The 16,306-nt window shown below is 51.6% G+C and overlaps 2 protein-coding genes across 3 annotated transcripts; one reads left to right on the top strand and one right to left on the bottom strand.

Moving 5' to 3' along the window:
* Nucleotides 1–467: 467 nt before the first annotated feature.
* Mmp11 (matrix metallopeptidase 11) lies at nt 468–10,353 on the bottom strand. 2 transcript variants are annotated; one of them, XM_026381246.2, is made up of 8 exons: nt 10,223–10,353; nt 5,272–5,513; nt 4,256–4,399; nt 4,043–4,176; nt 3,658–3,899; nt 3,346–3,562; nt 2,262–2,519; nt 468–1,268 (listed from the first exon to the last, which is right to left on the bottom strand). In XM_026381246.2, the coding sequence occupies exons 1-8, from the start codon at nt 10,331–10,333 to the stop codon at nt 1,135–1,137; spliced, it is 1,482 nt and encodes a 493-aa protein (XP_026237031.1). In that variant the 5' UTR covers nt 10,334–10,353; the 3' UTR covers nt 468–1,134. The 2 variants fall into 2 exon arrangements, with proteins under 2 accessions (XP_026237031.1, XP_026237030.1); XM_026381245.2 differs by lacking the exon at nt 10,223–10,353 and having other exon boundaries at nt 4,256–5,358.
* A 3,521-nt stretch (nt 10,354–13,874) lies between these two features.
* On the top strand, nt 13,875–15,786 carry Chchd10 (coiled-coil-helix-coiled-coil-helix domain containing 10). Its single transcript, XM_026381248.2, has 4 exons — nt 13,875–14,018; nt 14,279–14,510; nt 15,331–15,472; nt 15,573–15,786. The coding sequence occupies exons 1-4, from the start codon at nt 13,978–13,980 to the stop codon at nt 15,590–15,592; spliced, it is 435 nt and encodes a 144-aa protein (XP_026237033.1). The 5' UTR covers nt 13,875–13,977; the 3' UTR covers nt 15,593–15,786.
* Nucleotides 15,787–16,306: the final 520 nt, after the last annotated feature.

The raw sequence follows: 16,306 nt of genomic DNA on the forward strand, positions 1-16,306 counted from the left end.
TATGAGGAAGACAAGTGGGACTGGAAAACAGTGAAAGGAGATGCAGGAAAACTGGGAAAGGCCATGATAATACGTTTTGTTCTGTGTTTTCACAGCAGTGGGAGCCAAAGTATTTTAGAATAGGAGTGGGTTGTGGCATTAGATAAAAGGACTGCCAGTTTGGAGCTTGAACTGCAGGGGTCAGTGGGGAAGCAGGGAACTAGTTAAGAAGCCACTGCAGGTGTTCTTCCAAAAATGATGGAGGAATGGAGCAGAAGGAGCCCTGAGCATTGTGCCCAGCCCCAAGGATAGGAGGCTTGGGGGAAGGGGTTTCAATTCTGACTCCTAAGACAAGGCCAACCCAAAGAAACACTGTCACAAAGAGAGCAGGCTGGTAATTAGAAAACAATCCTGTTTAATGACAGTCCTTAGTAAAAAAAAAAAAAAAAAGAAAAGAAACAAACAAACAAAAAACCTTTGTACACTGTACACACATTTACATGGCTTTGGAGGATACCAGTATTTGGATGAGGGCTTCAGAACCACCCGGCCAGGGATAGAATTGAGGTATGTTGGGGCCTCTAAGGCTCCTGGTCTCCAGGAGGAAGCAGCCCCCTTCCCAGCTGACTGGACCTTTTAGCCTGCATCCTGGAGAACAGATCTCTTGACTCATCAACGAGAATGCATCCAGATCCAAGCATCTACCCAGAGCTGACTTCTCAGGAAAAGGTCTTGCCCCAAGGCCCAGTTGGTTGACCAGGGTAGAAAGCCACAGAGCTCCTAGCATCCCCCAGTTCCAGTACCAGAATCCTGCAGGCATCTCCCATGCTTGAGCATAGCCTGACAGGAAGGCATAGAGTGAGGATGCTGTAGTTCCCCCCCATCTCTGCCAAGGTCCTACCCTGAGGGGCAGAGATGAAAACACTGGGCAGCCAGGTTTGACCAAGGCCAGCCCCAAGATCTCCCTCACTTTTAAGTAATGCCTCCTTGCCCAGTCTGAGACAGTTGCTGGCAGGTGACCATGACCCGCATCCCACCCCCCTGAGTAAACATAGCTCTGTCCCATTCTGGTGCCCTGAGACACAAAGATGGCTGTGGGTCTATATCCTGATATAAGTGGTGTTGGTCTGGCAGGAATCAGAGCCCCTGAGGGCTTCAGCGGAAAGTGTTGACAGTCTCAGCACAGCTGAAGAAGTCAGGGCCCACTAGACGGGGGAAGCCATCCAAAGCCTTCACCTTCACAGGATCAAACTTCCAGTAGAGTCGACCGCGCAGGAAGTAGGCATAGCCTGAAGAGAAAAGAAGATCAGGCCTGGGAAAGTGGATAGAGGGCCCTGTGCCTGCCTGTCAGGCTGTGCCCAAGTACGGGCTTGGAGAAGACAGGCCTTGGATACTGTTAAGTTCCTTGAAACCTGAAGGTTCCAGAGCCAGTCTTTCAGTTTCAGAATATTCATTTCTCTCCAGGGAATGCTTCCAGCTACACAAGAGTCTAGTCCAGCCTGATAGGTGCAAGGAGTCTTAGAACCCAATTCCTACATGTCCTTCTCCTCTCACTTACCTGGTCATCTTACTTCCACACCTGCCAACCAGACTACACAGAGACATGCTGGAGTCCCAGAGCCTGAGGCCAACCCAACAGCTCTCCCACTGGGTCCCAAAGTGGGGGAACAAAGAAGCAAAGAGAGGGCAGTCAAGTGAGATAGTACTAGATTTTTGAGTTCCAAACTGGCTCTAGTCCTCTACTGAAAGTTTCCCAGTGGTAGGATTGGAGTGCTAGCTCTACACTGTCTGAGTGGCCCTGGTTAGGGACCTCATTGCATGAGCCTCTCTGAAAAGTGGGTTCATAAGAGGTGTTACATGAGAGGGCTCATCTGAGCATTGGAAGAGACACTGAAGGAGCTTGGTGTTATGCTTAGAGCATTCTTAGTCCTCAGTGTACAGTGATCATTCATTCATTCATTTTGCAGTGTTGGGGATCAAACCTAGGACTTGCTTACCACAGGTAAGTGCTCTATCACTGGGCTAAATCCTCTACCCTTGTTTACCAACTGTGACCAAAGGATCTGGGCAAGTCCTTGCACCGCTCTGGTACTCAGTCTCTTCGTTTGCAACACAAGGTCTATCAATGGCTGGCCACCAGGAGGGGGTAAGATGTGGGGAGTCAGAGGACCTGTTATAAAGAGCTGGGCCTCTTGAAGTGGGTGTGACGAGGTTTAACTGCCACCAGATGGGGGATGCAACTGCTGCACCCACCTCCCACCAGCTATCCTACCACAACACACCATCAGCATCCTGGAAGGCAGCATCAATCTCAGAAGGCACCCCTCGCCAATCAGTGGCCCGACGTGGCACAGGACTGTCCACACGCCGAATGTTGGGATGGAAACGCCAGTAGTCCCCACCTCGGAAGAAGTAGATCTTGTTCTTCTCAGGACCCCAGACCAAGGCAGCGTGGATTGAGGACCCCACCAGGCCCAGCTCTGAGAGGGGTGCAGGACCCAGGACAGGCTTCTCACCGTCATATACCCAGTACTGAGCACCTGCAGAGAGGGAAGGCTGCAAGGAGCTATCAAGCTACTGTGACCACGCCCAACCACTGTGTACCTTCTAGGTCACCACCACAGACTCTCCCAGACTCAAGTTTCCTTTTCCATAAAATATGTGAGCCAATTATGTCTGCTCAGCATTCCCAGCCTCAGAGGGATGTTGGAACCCAGCTGAGATAAGTAGGGCAGTGACGAGTCTTTAAAAGAGCACATGGGGAAGGTTATTCTACTCAGCAGAGGGCTACCTGGGTTCCTGCTGTATCCCCCAGAATTTAATTGCCTGTCACAAATGCCTGTTGACCACTCCCTGGGACCCAGCCCTGTCACAGCAGGTCCTGGCTGTCTAGGAACCCACATGGAGTTTCCCATTCTGTGCTTTTATGAAATCCTGCCACCTGGAATGCTCCAAGCTCTCATCTCTGCTAGTTGAAAGCTGAAAGCATGGGCTTCAGAGTCACCAGACCTGGATCAAATTCTTCCTCTGCCTTTTTCAAGCTGTGCTCTCAAGTGAGTCACTTCATCATGTAAGCGTTCCAGAGGCCCCATCCCTAGAATTCCACCTCATAGGGTCACTTTGAGGGTCAAGTGCACCAACGTGCATGTGCAATAACTTTCAATGCTATTCTGATCTCAATTGCTACCTTCTTTGGGAGCCTCCCAGCTATGCTTGATGAAGATCCATGCTTATCTCTTGGCCCTGAGTCTTCTGGGCATCATCTCCCTACCAATTATGTCTCTGGGGAACTGTCTGTTGCTACCCTTGGTCATGACATTCCTGATGATAGGAGGTCACTTGAGCTGACTCCCAATCCATACTCACCTTGGAAGAACCAAATGTGGCCCTGAGCATCCTCAAAGGCAGCATCCACAGGGCTTGGTAGTCCCTGCCAGTGGCGAGAAGCCAACGCAGGGTACCCAGGCTGCAGTCGGCCACTGCGCAGCCTCCACACAAAGCCTGCCTTAAAGAAAAAAAGCTCTCCCCGGATGGTGGAGACTGCATCAAAGGAGGCCTCACAGGCATCAGGTGGAACTTCCGGCTGGGGCGAAATAGAGGGATCAGAAAAGAGGTCATACTGGAGCTTCAGAGGCTAGCGGGGTCTCACTCCTGACTTTCCACCCTCCTGAGTCTCACCTCCACTGGTGCAATCTCATTGGTGTCTATCCCAGGCCGGGGACCTAGAGCTGAGGCCTGGGAGGTGGGGGCCCGCCGGGGCTGGCCATATAGGTGCTGGATGCCCCTACGGTCATCTGGGCTGAGGCTCAGTGGGTAGCGGAAGGTGTAGAAAGGGGACATAAGGGCTTTAGCTGCTGTTGTGTGTTGCAGCCCCAGCACATGGCCAAATTCATGAGCTGCCACTTGTAGCAGGTCAGTGCCTGGAAAAGGGAGGTAGATTAGTAATCCCCCACCTTCAATCACCAGTTACCAAAGCTCTGGACCTGAGCTTGGGTCCATGGTAGGTGCCCATTCTCTCTGGTCTCCATTTGCTCCATCTGGAAAACAGGTCTCCAGCCCATACCCTGGTTGTCCCCAATAGTCCAGGTCTCATCATAGTCGAAGTGGACATCCCCTTCTCGGTGAGTTTTGGGGAAGAAGGCATGGGCCAGGATACCTCCAGGCCCATCGAATGGCAAGTTGTCCCCATGCCAGTACCTGTGGGTGGGTGGGGATAGAGTCAGTGGCTGCTGGAAATAGGGTTTTTCCCCTCAGGGGTCCTATGCTGCACACTCACCTGGTGAAGTCAATCATGATGTCAGCATGGCCCTCATGAACCTCAGTGAAGGTAAGTGGCGTCACCTCACTCCATACCTGTAGGGCCTCCGCCACAGTCTGCCGTACCTGCTCCCGTACCAGCTGCCATGGGAACCGGAGGATCCTGGGGGGAGGTGGAGGGGCCTGGGCCTGGGCCTGGGGCAGAGAAGCTCCTGATGCCTGAGGAGCCGAGAGTTGCCCCTGGATGCTCATGGGGTGGGTGTACTCTAGGTTGAAAGCCAGGTATGCTCTGAGCCTTAGGTGCAACCAACTGGTCTCCCTGGCCATGTGGGTACATCTTTGTATGTGTTTGTGAGTACTTAGATATATACAGGTTTCTACGTTTGGTAGAAATAATACAAAAAATGAGAATCCCCAGCATTGGAGCTGAGATTGTGGAGGCCTTGGGTACTCCCTGGGTGGGGAACTGGGAACCAAGACAGGGCTCAAAAGCCCAGGGTCTCCCCCATAGTGAATAGCAGCTCCAATGCTGTATGTCACTAGATCATTCTCTCTCAGGCTAAATCTCAGCCCACTATCAGCTGCCCAGAGGCCTTCCATATCACCCATTGAGGAGCCTTCTATTACTGTCCCTGCTCACCATGTTTTCCACCTGTATGAGGCCTAAATTATGAGGGTAGATTTGAATAACCATCTCCCAGGGAGGACTAGGCTGTGACTCTGTCTCATTTACCATGGAGTCTCAGGCCTGGCCCCAGTAAAGCCTGCCTGGGAGACTGAACACCCATCCCAGGCATGTGCTGAGATTCTTTGGGGGGGATGACAGATGACTCACCCCTGTTCAATGGGAGGGTATCAGACTGTGTGTGTGTCTGAACTGGGGTGTCAAAGAGTTTTGGTCCAAGGATGACTGGGATCAGTGGGTAAACAAATCTGTTAACTATGTAGATCTAGTCCTGGTGTGTGTCTTGTGAAGCAGGATGATAGGTTCTCACATGGACACAAAGTCCTGCTCTGGTGGCCTCTGGCCTCTACCTGTAGGTGAGGTCTGTCTTCTCCCAGCGTCCTCCAGACAACACAAAGCGCTTCTGTCGATTGCGGGCATTCAGCCCATCTGGTGGGTCAGGCACACCACAGCGAGGAGGTCTGGGGCTATTGGCAGGTGGGAAGGCCTCCTGGGTGGCCAGGGTAGGTGCCAGGCTACTAGGTAGAGCTGCATGCTGAATCTGCGGCCCTCTTCTCACAGGGTGGTGGTGGTGGTGGTGGTGGTAGGTATCCTGGGCAAGAAAGAGGATGCAAGAGCCAGGTCAGACCATAGGTCCTCATGGCCCATAGCTAAAGGTGAGGCTCATCAGCACAGTAGTGTACAGCATCTGTGCACAGTGTGAAGAGTGAGGGCTAGGAGGGGTGTTGGAATAGAGCAGGGTCCTTTGGCCCTGGCTGATTGTATGGTTTCCTGATGTCTTATTCCAAGGCATCAAGCTTTCTCATCCTCCCTTCCTGGAGAGCCCTGGGCTGCCTGTCACCAATCCCTGCTCAGGTCAGTGAAGTCTGGATAGGGGCACACTAAATTCGGGGGACCATGAGCCTGGGAGCCCCTAACTGCAATCTCCATTTACACCTGGAATAGAACCAAAAAGCTTCTAGGAAATATTAGGCAAACTCCTTCTGCTTCCCCCAATGCTCTTCCCTCACCCAGCAAACTGATTACTATCTCCCTTTCTTCTGGTGTTAATTGAGCAAAGACACACACCTTGTCCTGTTATGCAAATAACAGGATGCCCAGGATGTCCCTTCCTCTCTCTCCCAGCATCCTTGCACTGTGGCCTTTATTTGTTTACCTGACAAATGGGGTGATAATCCCCTCTCCAGGGTTGATCTAAAGGTGAAATAAGATGATGGATATAGAGTACTTACCAGAGGCCTGGATACCTGGTAAGGGCACCTGGTAACTGAGGACTGATTTCCTTTTTTTTTTTTTTTCTGCTGGGCGTGATGGAGATTGAATTCAGGGTCTCACATTCATATGCTTTATCACTGAGCTATACTCCCAGCCCCCCTGACGTCTGATTCCTAGCAGAGTTGGTTTTGCTCACACTCTGCCAGGTTGAGACACACAGTGGGAGCTAGATATGTGATCTGCCTACCCGTTTCATGCAGGGAGGGTGGAAGCAGCCAGATACCAGATATCCAGCCCCATCTGTGTCAAACCCCCAGGATCACAGATGGCAATTTTGACCTGAGCTGCATCCTCTCACCCTCTGAGAGTCCCCATTGCAGAAGTCACAGTTCTCATGCATGAGAAAAGCAGAAACTCGAGGCTGGGAGACCCTGCAAGGTCACCCAGCAAGGGCATGGTGGCTAAATGAAGACCTTGGTGTCCCAGGCCAAATGTCAGGGCCTGGTTCCAAACACTGCATAAAAAACAGGTCTACTTCCTGGGCTGGAGGAGAAGATGAAGCTGTGTTGTTTACTGAGACGTTCAGCACCTGTCTGGTCTGGGCCTGTCTGACTGAAGCAACTGCAGCCTCCCCACAGCCATATTTGGGGTGGGAGCCTGACCACTCAGTCTCCGCCTTCAGCCTCAGCCTCTGGCAGCTCTCCCACACTCCAGGCACCCAGAGCTCTGATCAGGGTACCAGCCTTTCAAGCTCCCCATTCCAGAGCTGAGGATTCAACTCCCAAGGACACTCCATCAAAAAAAAAGGCCCTTCTCAACCATCCGGGGTACTTGGAGCTACTTTAGATGTGAGCAATTAATAATAAGTAATTAAGTTTTGAACTTATTTACCTTGTACAACACAGCCAAAGTGGTAGGTCTCGCCTGATTCTGGACTTACTTTTAATAAGTACTTATTACTGTGGTGGACCAGTACCCTGCCTATAACTACACTGACCTGCTCTTAGTCCCTGGTGGAACTCTTATCAACTCCACTGTCATCATCCCCATTTCTCAAACAAGGAGATGGAGCAGCTTGCTCAGATAATAGCTGGCAGGGAGTGGACCCTCTGTGCTCTCAATCGGCTTCCCTCCCTTGCTGTCTGCTTTGTTCTTGAGGGTTGAATCATCTGTCCCCTGGAGGAGGAACCCTGGCTGACCTCACCTAGTAACAGAAAAATGGAAAATTATTAAGTACTTGCTATTTCCCAGGCACTCTGCATATGGGCTCATTGAATCTTCCACTCTAAGATGGGCATGATACCAATCCAAGGTCTCACCCTGAAAATGTGGACCCCAGGTCTGTGTGACTAGCTGCAAGGACCTGCTCCTATTTGGCCTATCTAGGGGAGAAACAGATTCTTTCTGTCAAGCCTAGCAGGGTGTGGGGGCCCTCCCTGAGAACCTCTAACAACCCGAGAGTTCAGCCTGTCAGCTCAGTTTATGCTAGAAATCTCTCTCCTCTGCTGCCCAGTGAAGCCTGGTATAGCTAGCCATGAAGAGAGGGACAATAATTGATGTATATACCCCATATACCCTGTCCCTTCCACTCCTTCTCTCATGAGGAACCAAGACCATGGTCAGACAACCCTAAACAAGTCACTGTCTTCTTTTAGCCTTCCCCATCCCTCAAATGGGGGATGGCACCAAAGAGCTAAGTGACATCCTTCTGTAATATCCATTGCAGCATCTGGCCCCGTTCTCTGCCTCTGAGGCCCTTCCCTCCCATACTTGGGAATTTGTTCTCCCCAAATTCTCTATCCTCCAGGACTATTGTCATCCAGCATAAGGTGGGCACAGACCACCTGCAGCCTTATCTACAGCCTTGGGGAGTTTGGGGACAAGCCCTTACCTCTTTTCTTGGAAGATGAAACAGAGCCCAGAGAGGTCAAGGTCTTTTTTTTCAGAGTCACAAAGCAAATCAGGCAAGAGCTGGTCTCAGACCGGGACTCATGTCTTCTCCCTTCCAGTACTTCCAACTCCTACCCCCAGCTCTTGGCTTATCTCCCAAACCCACATACCTGAGAAATTTCTGCTTCTAGTGCATTCCCTCATTCTTAGCTCCTTTGGGCTTCCCTGTGCTAGGTGCTTGGCTCACTCTGCCCCACCCTTCTCTGTTCTGACAGCCACCAACCCACAGCCTCAGACACACTCAAGGAATTTCTTGGCTGACCCAGTCTTCTGGTGGAGCTTAGAGACTCAAGGACAGTGCCTGATCAACTTCTAATCCACAAAATGGTGGAGGGGAGATAAGGGAGGACCCCAGACTAGGAAACCACTGGTTAAGGCCAGGTTAGTTGTGTTCTTCTCTTGACCCCAGTTTGCTTTCTAATTGGTTTAATTAAGCACAGCTATGTTTTCTGCTATCAGTAAGAGGTGATTTCGAGAAGAGAGCACTGTGTTACACTGTGAGGAAGACAGGAAAGCGTATCAGGCCATTCTCTGAAACATCAGACCCATCTGAGGGTCCCAGAGGCCAAGCAACCTGCCTACGGCACACAGCCACTTGACAGGCAGGATCGTCTTCTTTTTGCTTCTGCCTAATGGGCCATCTTCCCACCTCTCTCCTGGTTTTAGGAAGGTAGGCAGCTTTGTCCCACTAAGTTGCAGGCAGGGCTTTAATCAGCCCTGAAAGCTGGGAACAGGGATAGATAAATATTTACAGAAATCTCCTGGCCCTGCTGAAGGCAGCCTAGGGAAAAACACATTGGAGGTGACCCCAAATGCTCCAAGTATGTCAGTAGCAATAGACAACAATCCAGCTCAGACTCCACCTGGCACCCAACCCCAATGCTACCCTCTGCACAAACATCACAGTGACAGTTACAGGTGACAAGAGTGGCTTCAGTGTGCCTGACATTACCTCATTTAATCCTCAATAGTAGGCACTATTACCCCTCCTACCCCCTTCCCCATTACAGATGGAGCGGGTGAGGTTCTGAAGGGGAAGAGGACTCAGGATCACATGGTTCAAATCTCTCCAATTCTTGAACCCATAGGTTCAGTTGCTACCCAGGGGACGGAGGAGGGCTGGGGAAGATGCAAGATCTCCAGACAGATCTACCCTCTACCCATTGTACCCCATCTTTCCATGCCCTTCCACTCTCATAGCCAGAACCAGGCAAGACTGGCCCAGGCAAAGCCAGTGTGGCTGGACAAAGCCTTAAATCCCAGGATGCCTGCCTGTCACATCCTCCTGCTCTTATCTCTGGCCAAGCTATCTGGATGCCTCAGCTGCCCAGCCAGTACACCAGATACCTAGGGCCCTGTGGGTCTGAAGTGGTCCAGACTCTGGCTCTAAGCCCTGCCTGTCCCCCCCCCCCCCCACACACACACCACCACCACCACTTTCTTTACACAGCTTTGTTCTCTTACCTGGATTTTCTTCTCTCCCAAACACATATTTCATACTTTTCCTTTTTCTCCCCATCCATTACTCTCTGAGGATCTCAATCTCTCATGGTACCCCTTTCTTTCTGACCCCCATTGAAAGATCACCCACGCTGTCACTTCTAATTCTCCCAAACCTGCCTCATGCAGGTGACCAGAGGGAGGCATCTTCTCCAGGCTCACACTCCATTTTCCCCAGAGAAGTCTCTCCCCTCCCCAACTCTTTCAGTATCTTCTTTCCACTGCACACCTGCAGGCCGGCTTTCAGTGGCCACACACCTGGAAGCTGACAACTGCCTGAGACCTGCTGGCTTTGTCCCTGGAATGAATAGGGGGCCCTGTAACCACTCCCTTTGCTGCTCTCCCAACACACACCCCAGCATTTGCGGCTGGGAGCAGGTCGCCAAGCTGGGAGGGGGCGTGAGTCCAGCGCCGACTCCCGCCCCACCAGCCTGAGCGATCCCGGCGCAGGTTCCACTTGCATACCTCTAGGGACGTGAAGCTCATTATTATACCCACGGAGACCCAGAAGGCATTTCAGGTACCGGCTGCGCCAGCCCACCCAGGGCGTCCCCATGAGTCCAGCTCTGCCGGTGAGCCCATCGCGTGCCTGGTCTTCCCTTGGGGATGAGCAGCAGGCCGGTGACGGGCACTCACCAGCGGCTTGGCCCGGGCCAGCAGCGGCGGCGGCAAAAGCAGCAGCAGCAGCAGTAGCGGGAACAGGAGCGCGCGTGGGTCCGCGCCTCGGTACCCGGCGGCCCGTGCCATCCGCCCCGGGGCTGCTGGGCCTGCTGGGCCGCGCCGGGCCACCGCCCCTTATAGCCTCTGTCCCGCCCTCGAGTCCGCCCCAGCCCCGGCCCCGCCCCCCGCTGCCTTTTGTTCTAAACTTTCCCTGTCGCAGCAGCCTGGGTGGGGGAGGTAGATCCGGAGGGGCTAGACCGGCAGGGATCGGAGCCTGGAGACTAAAGTCCTGTTCTGGAGCGGCCCCAGCTCCAGCCCTCGGAAGTCTGGTGCTGGGTAACCCTGGCCAGCCAGTGCTGCTCTGGGCTGTGTGGGACCTTGCTGTGTGGGACAGGGCGTCCAGAGCCTCAGACCTAATAAAGAGTCTGAGAGAGTTGAGATTCACTCCTCCCAAGCCTTACCCCCACCTTTAAAGACTATCATTAGGCGGAGTCTCAATGGTGGCATAACCTCTAACCTGTCTGTGACAGGTGTTCTTGCCCATGGGCAAATTCTCCTATCCCTTAGAGACATCTCCACCCCCTTCCTTCTAGAAGATGGCACAATAGCTACTGTGAAGAAAGGGCTATTAAAAAGTGTCCCAGGAGAAACAGGCATATGGCAGAGACTGGCCAGTCCCTCACCTTGGAACAGATCAGAGATAATTTATAGATGAGGTAACTGAGGCTCTGAGAGGGAAGGGCCAGACTTTTCTATGCCAGAAGGCGAGTGGAGGGTCAGGAGACTCTCTAGCTGGTCAGCTGGGGAGAGTAAGCTGTAAGAAGGCTATAAGAGGGTATCTGAGTAGGTGACTGGGGTCCTGGGCTGTCTGCTGGTTAGGGCTCAACAAGTCCCTGTAAACCTCAGAGCCAGCCATTTCAGCCGTTTCAGGAGAAAAGGTAAGAATCAAAGGATGGGGTAACGTCCACATGCTGGAAGGGATCCTCAGGTCTCATCCTCAGTTGCAAGAGGGTGCCCACTCCTGCCCTGTAATGAAGAAGGGCCTCCCCACTGCAACAGGTAGTCTTCCCCATCATGGGCAACCCTGCAGAGTCCAGATGCAGGCAGTGGCTTCCTCCCATCCCGTCAGGCAGGGCCCTGAGCTGCTGCAAGGTGATGGAATATAAGCTTGGACCAAGAAATGGGGGTGGGATGCACTTCACAGCTTCTCTAGAAAGACTCCACAGAGACCCCTAGAGGGGGAGTAGGGGTAAGACAGAAATGAGAGTTAACTACCTAGACCGCCAATCTTTTCCTTTAAAGTGATTCACTTTTTAATTTAATTTTTTATTAGTGCATATAGTTATACATAATAGTTGGGTTAATTTTGACAAAAATCATATAAGCATGAAATTTGGTTTACTCATTTCAGTTCCTGGTACCTCCTTGCCCTCCTCCCTTCCCCTCTACTGGTCTTCCTTTCACTCATTCATTTTTTTTTTTTTTAACTTTTTTGAGGTACCGAGGATTGAACTCAGGGGCACTGGACCACTGAGCCATGTCCCCAGCCCTATTTCGTACTCTATTAAGAGACAGGGTCTCACTGAGTTGCTTAGTGCCTTGCTTTTGCTGAGGCTGACTTCAAATTCATGACCCTTCAGCCTCAGCCTCCAGAGACACTGGGATTACAGGTATGCACCTCCACACCCAGCTCATTTGTTTATTTTTGATTGGTGCTTTATAGATAAATATAAAGGTGGAATTCACTGTGGTATATTTATACATGTACATAATTTTGTAAAATTCATTCTGCATTTCCTGCCTTTTCCCATCCCTCCTCCTCCTCTATTTTCTTCTTCTATTCCATTGATCTTCCTTATATCTTTATGATGTTCAACATCCTCTCCCCACTCCATGTACTCCACCTTTTGCATATGAGAAAAAAACATTAGACCCTTGATTTTTGGAGTCTGGCTCATTTTACTTAGAAAGTGACTTACTTTTTAGAGGTAGACATTTCAATGCTTGTTTCAGTGTCAGCAATTCAAGAATTCATGAATTGAATCAATACATTTTCTGATACACATGAAAATACATAATTTTCAAAATTAAACATTCATTTGTGTAACTACCTTGAAATGGCCTTGAGTGCCATGCTCATCTTAGTGGGAAGCCCACCCTGGAGGTAGATGGTAACTTTTATTTCAGAGAGAAGAAAACTGAAGACCTGGCAGGGGAGGGCTCTGCTGCAGAGGATGGTTGAAGGAAGTAAATGTAAGAACATAGGAACCTGCATGACTTTCACATACAGTATGTGTGGCTGGGAACAGCTCCGCCTGCATTTAGCTGAGTGGGACCAGGTAGGGCTAGATCCAACTCAGCTAGCTGTTTGTCTTTGCCCCTGGTCCCTCTTATTCATAGAGGGATCTCTGCTCTTCATCCATCTCCTGGATGCTTTTGTTCTTGGTGATTTCCTGATTTCAGATCGCCTCTGCTGGCACACCAGACAATGAAAAGGGAGGGGAAAGAATTCAGGGTTCTCCCTGCCTCCAACTAAGGGTCATAATATGACCACAGCAAAGTCACCGAGGAAAGACCATAAAAACCTTGAGTTCCTGATGGGTTGGAAAGCCTTCTAAATCCACGCCTCTGGCTTCACCTTGGCCTGAAACCAAGGTGCTAAAATCTTTAGATCTCAGGATTCCAACATCTGTATTTGAATTGAATTCATGAATTGAATCAATACATTTTCTGATACATATGAAAATATATAATTTTCAAAATTAAACATTCATAATTCGTGTACTTGGTTTGATCCTTAGCCAGGTAAACATGTCTTTGCACTCTGGTCACAGCCTTTAGGACGGACACATTACTTGAATGTCGTGTGAATGCTATCAGTGTCTGGCACTGAAGCGGTGGGGTCAAGATCCCAGGGGACCAGCCGGGATTAACAGTCGCGTAGCAGAGCCTCCTAGCACCCGGACGGGCGGGGTGGGTGAGTGCGAGGACAACACTGCTCGAGGTTCCGGGCGCTGGAAGAATCAAAAAGTGTCGGTACGCCCCCTAGTGGGAGTTCTGGGGACAGATTTCTGTAGTCCTCGGCTTAACTCCACTCCTAACCCCGAGGCCACGTGACGGTCAGCCAACCTTGTACGGTGAGCAGGGACAGGGAATTCAGCCAGAACTAGAAGAGTTCGCGTCCTATTTCACAACCCCAACTTCATTCCCTGCTCTCCGCAGTATTTTTTTGGATTTTGGTACCGGGGATTGAATCCAGGGGCGCTTTACCACTGAGCTACATACAACTCCAGACATTTTTTTATTTTTTTAATTTTGAAATAGGGTCTCGCTAAGTTGCTTACTGCCCGGCCGTAAGTTGCTGAGACTGGCCGGGAACTTGCGATCCTCAGCCTCGCGAGTCGCTGGGATTACAGGCGTGAGCCATCCCTCCCTGGCCCTGTCGCCCTGCTTAAGCCCTTGGTGGTTTGCGACTTTGGCTTGAGTTCCTACAGCTTTCATAACTGGGATCAGGAGCAGGGAGGGAGCAGCCTCTCCTTTCCAGGTGAGACAGATCTTTGGTGCCACCAAAGAGGGCCTGGCTTGAGAAAAGCTCCTCTTTCAGCTGGGGGCGTGTCCCTAAGACTCCGCCCTAGACTCCTCCTTTAGCCCCTAGTGACTAGCGCTGCTGCGTTCGTCCGGGGGACGAAGCGGTCTCTGACTCAGCTCATTCAAGTCCCCCCACAGCCACCATGCCACGTGGGAGCCGAAGCGCGGCCGCCCGGCCAGCCAGGTGTGAAAAGGACAGGGACCCCATGGGGAGGAGGCTGGGAAAGTGCGGGCACTCTATCAAGGGCGTCCGTAGTGACCTTTGTTGTTACTGCGCCATCTTGGTGGGGGGAGGGTCTGGGGGCAGCAGTCAAGTATCTAATTCGGGGGTCGCCCTCCTGGTTTTCCGGGAGTAAAGGCAGTCGTTTGCAGGAGCTACAGGGTCCTGAGAACCCTGGCCTAGGATCCAGCAAGGATTAACCCTGCTTCCTCCTATCCCTGCAGTCGCCCAGCGGCACCTTCTGCCCATCCACCTGCACACCCACCGCCCTCAGCAGCAGCCCCGAATCCTGCCCCCTCGGGCCAGCCAGGTCTCATGACACAGATGGCATCCATGGCCGCTGGGGTAGCCGTGGGCTCCGCCGTGGGACATGTCATGGGCAGTGCCCTGACTGGAGCTTTCAGTGGAGGAAGCTCAGAGCCTGCCCAGCCTGCTGCCCAGCCTGCTGCCCAGCAGGTAAGCAGCAGGACCCAAGAGAAACTGAGGCAGGATTCTCTCAAGGCCACATAGGGAAGAATGTCCAGTGGATGTATACAGAGTTGCCTCAGGCCTAGGACTTTGACTAAGGAGGGTCCTATTCCTCACTCTGCTGTTGAGCTCACTGTCACTTCATTGGCAGGCTCTGTCCCTCTTTGAGGGCAAGGTCCCTGGACTCTTAGGGACTGATACCAACCAGCCCTTTAAAAATGGGAAACCCAGGTTCAGTGGGACTCAGAGATTTACCCAAATTCACCTAACCCTAGTAGAGTGACAAGGGATATTGAATTTACCAAGCCCTTGTTCTCCTTACCAATTCAGTATTGTAGCTGCTAGGCCCAATGTGAAGGTCAGCCTGTGGTCATGGCTCCTGGTCTCTGATGGCCTGTTCCCCACTGAGGCCTTACCAGTCCTGAGCCAAATCCAAATGCCGCTTAGCAGTTAGGTCAAGGGTCATAAGGATCAGTTTGGCTGAGCCAGGAGGTGGGGCTATTTTCAGAGTACATAAAAGATTCTAGAATCTTTTCCTCCTCCCTCCCTTGCTCCTCCCCAGCATGCCCAATGTGAGGCAGCAAGGAAACCCTGTGTGCATCAGTTTAATGACATTGAAGAGGGTGGCTGGCTTGCTGTTTCATGGATGTAGCAGCTCAGCTGAGGTTAGACAGGGGCAGGTCAGACCTGGGATCTTTGAGGCAGCAAGACAGGATATGGGAAGAGGCAGGCAGCCCCCAGCTTTGGAACCTATCTCTAGGAATCAACCTTGAGCTGACCTTTCTGCCTGTCACACTCCCCCCTGCAGGCCCCTACCCGTGCTGCCCCACTACAGATGGGACCCTGCTCCTATGAGATCAAACAATTTCTGGACTGCTCAACCACTCAGAGCGACCTGTCCCTGTGTGAGGGCTTCAGTGAGGCCCTGAAGCAGTGCAAATACAACCATGGTGAGAAATTGGACCCTATCCCAGGTGGGGATTGAAAGGGGCAGACCCTCTTCTTGCACCTGCAAGCGACAACAGCCTATGCTGCTCCTTCCCTCTACAGGTCTGAGCTCTCTCCCCTGAACATGTTGGTGCAGACTCATTGGCCAGCTCTGAGATGGCTCCTGGGTCCTAACCCTGCATCCACCCCATCCCCTTACAGACAGCTGGACCATGATGACAGATTATAACTGGGATTGGGAGTAAGAAGGAGGTTTCCTACCCCATAGATAACTCAAGACACAAATGTGCAATTAAAGAGTTTATTTTAAATCACAGCCTGTTGTGTGTCCTTGCTGGCCTGTCTGCTGGAAGCACCCTAGCTAATGAACTGGGATTAGGGGAGGTGGATGGATATCTCATTGTAGTGTGCTGTGTATCACCTGCAACAGACATCCTGGGTAGGGTGGGAAGAGTTCTGTAATAATCTGTACTTAGGGCAGTCAAGGGTGGACTACTTTGGGCAGCCCAAAGGGAGGTGATGAGGCATTAGCAGGTGATCTCAAGAGCATCTGACTTTGGGGGCTGGAATCCCAGAAGAAGCCTTTTGTTTCTACCTGTCAAGGGCCTCTTCTGCCACCACCTTTTGTGCTTTTGTCTCTGGGCGCCTTTCTCTGCACCCACATCATAGGGGCTTTCCCCCTCAGAGGCCTCACAACCTTTCTGTGACCTTGCTCCTTTTAATGATGCAAGGTCTCAGTAATTCTGGATTGGGCAGAGGAATCTTGCTAGGCTGTTGTCTATTTGCATCTTATCACATGAGTCAGAGGTCACGGCCAGCCCCCTTGACTCCGAGTC

Source organism: Urocitellus parryii, chromosome 3 (genome assembly GCF_045843805.1).
Source record: "Urocitellus parryii isolate mUroPar1 chromosome 3, mUroPar1.hap1, whole genome shotgun sequence".
Classification (NCBI taxonomy): Eukaryota; Metazoa; Chordata; class Mammalia; order Rodentia; family Sciuridae; genus Urocitellus; species Urocitellus parryii.

Coding starts and splice junctions, on each gene's coding strand:
- Mmp11 (XM_026381245.2), bottom strand. CDS start 4,845: ATGGGTGATATGGAAGGCCTCTGGGCAGCTGATAGTGGGCTGAGATTT. Junction 3,900..4,042: donor GACTATTGGGGACAACCAGG/GTATGGGCTGGA, acceptor TCCCTTTTCCAG/GCACTGACCTGCTACAAGTG. Junction 1,269..2,261: donor TGCCTTCCAGGATGCTGATG/GTGTGTTGTGGT, acceptor TTTTCTCTTCAG/GCTATGCCTACTTCCTGCGC.
- Chchd10 (XM_026381248.2), top strand. CDS start 13,978: ATGCCACGTGGGAGCCGAAGCGCGGCCGCCCGGCCAGCCAG. Junction 14,019..14,278: donor GCGGCCGCCCGGCCAGCCAG/GTGTGAAAAGGA, acceptor CTATCCCTGCAG/TCGCCCAGCGGCACCTTCTG. Junction 14,511..15,330: donor CCCAGCCTGCTGCCCAGCAG/GTAAGCAGCAGG, acceptor TCCCCCCTGCAG/GCCCCTACCCGTGCTGCCCC.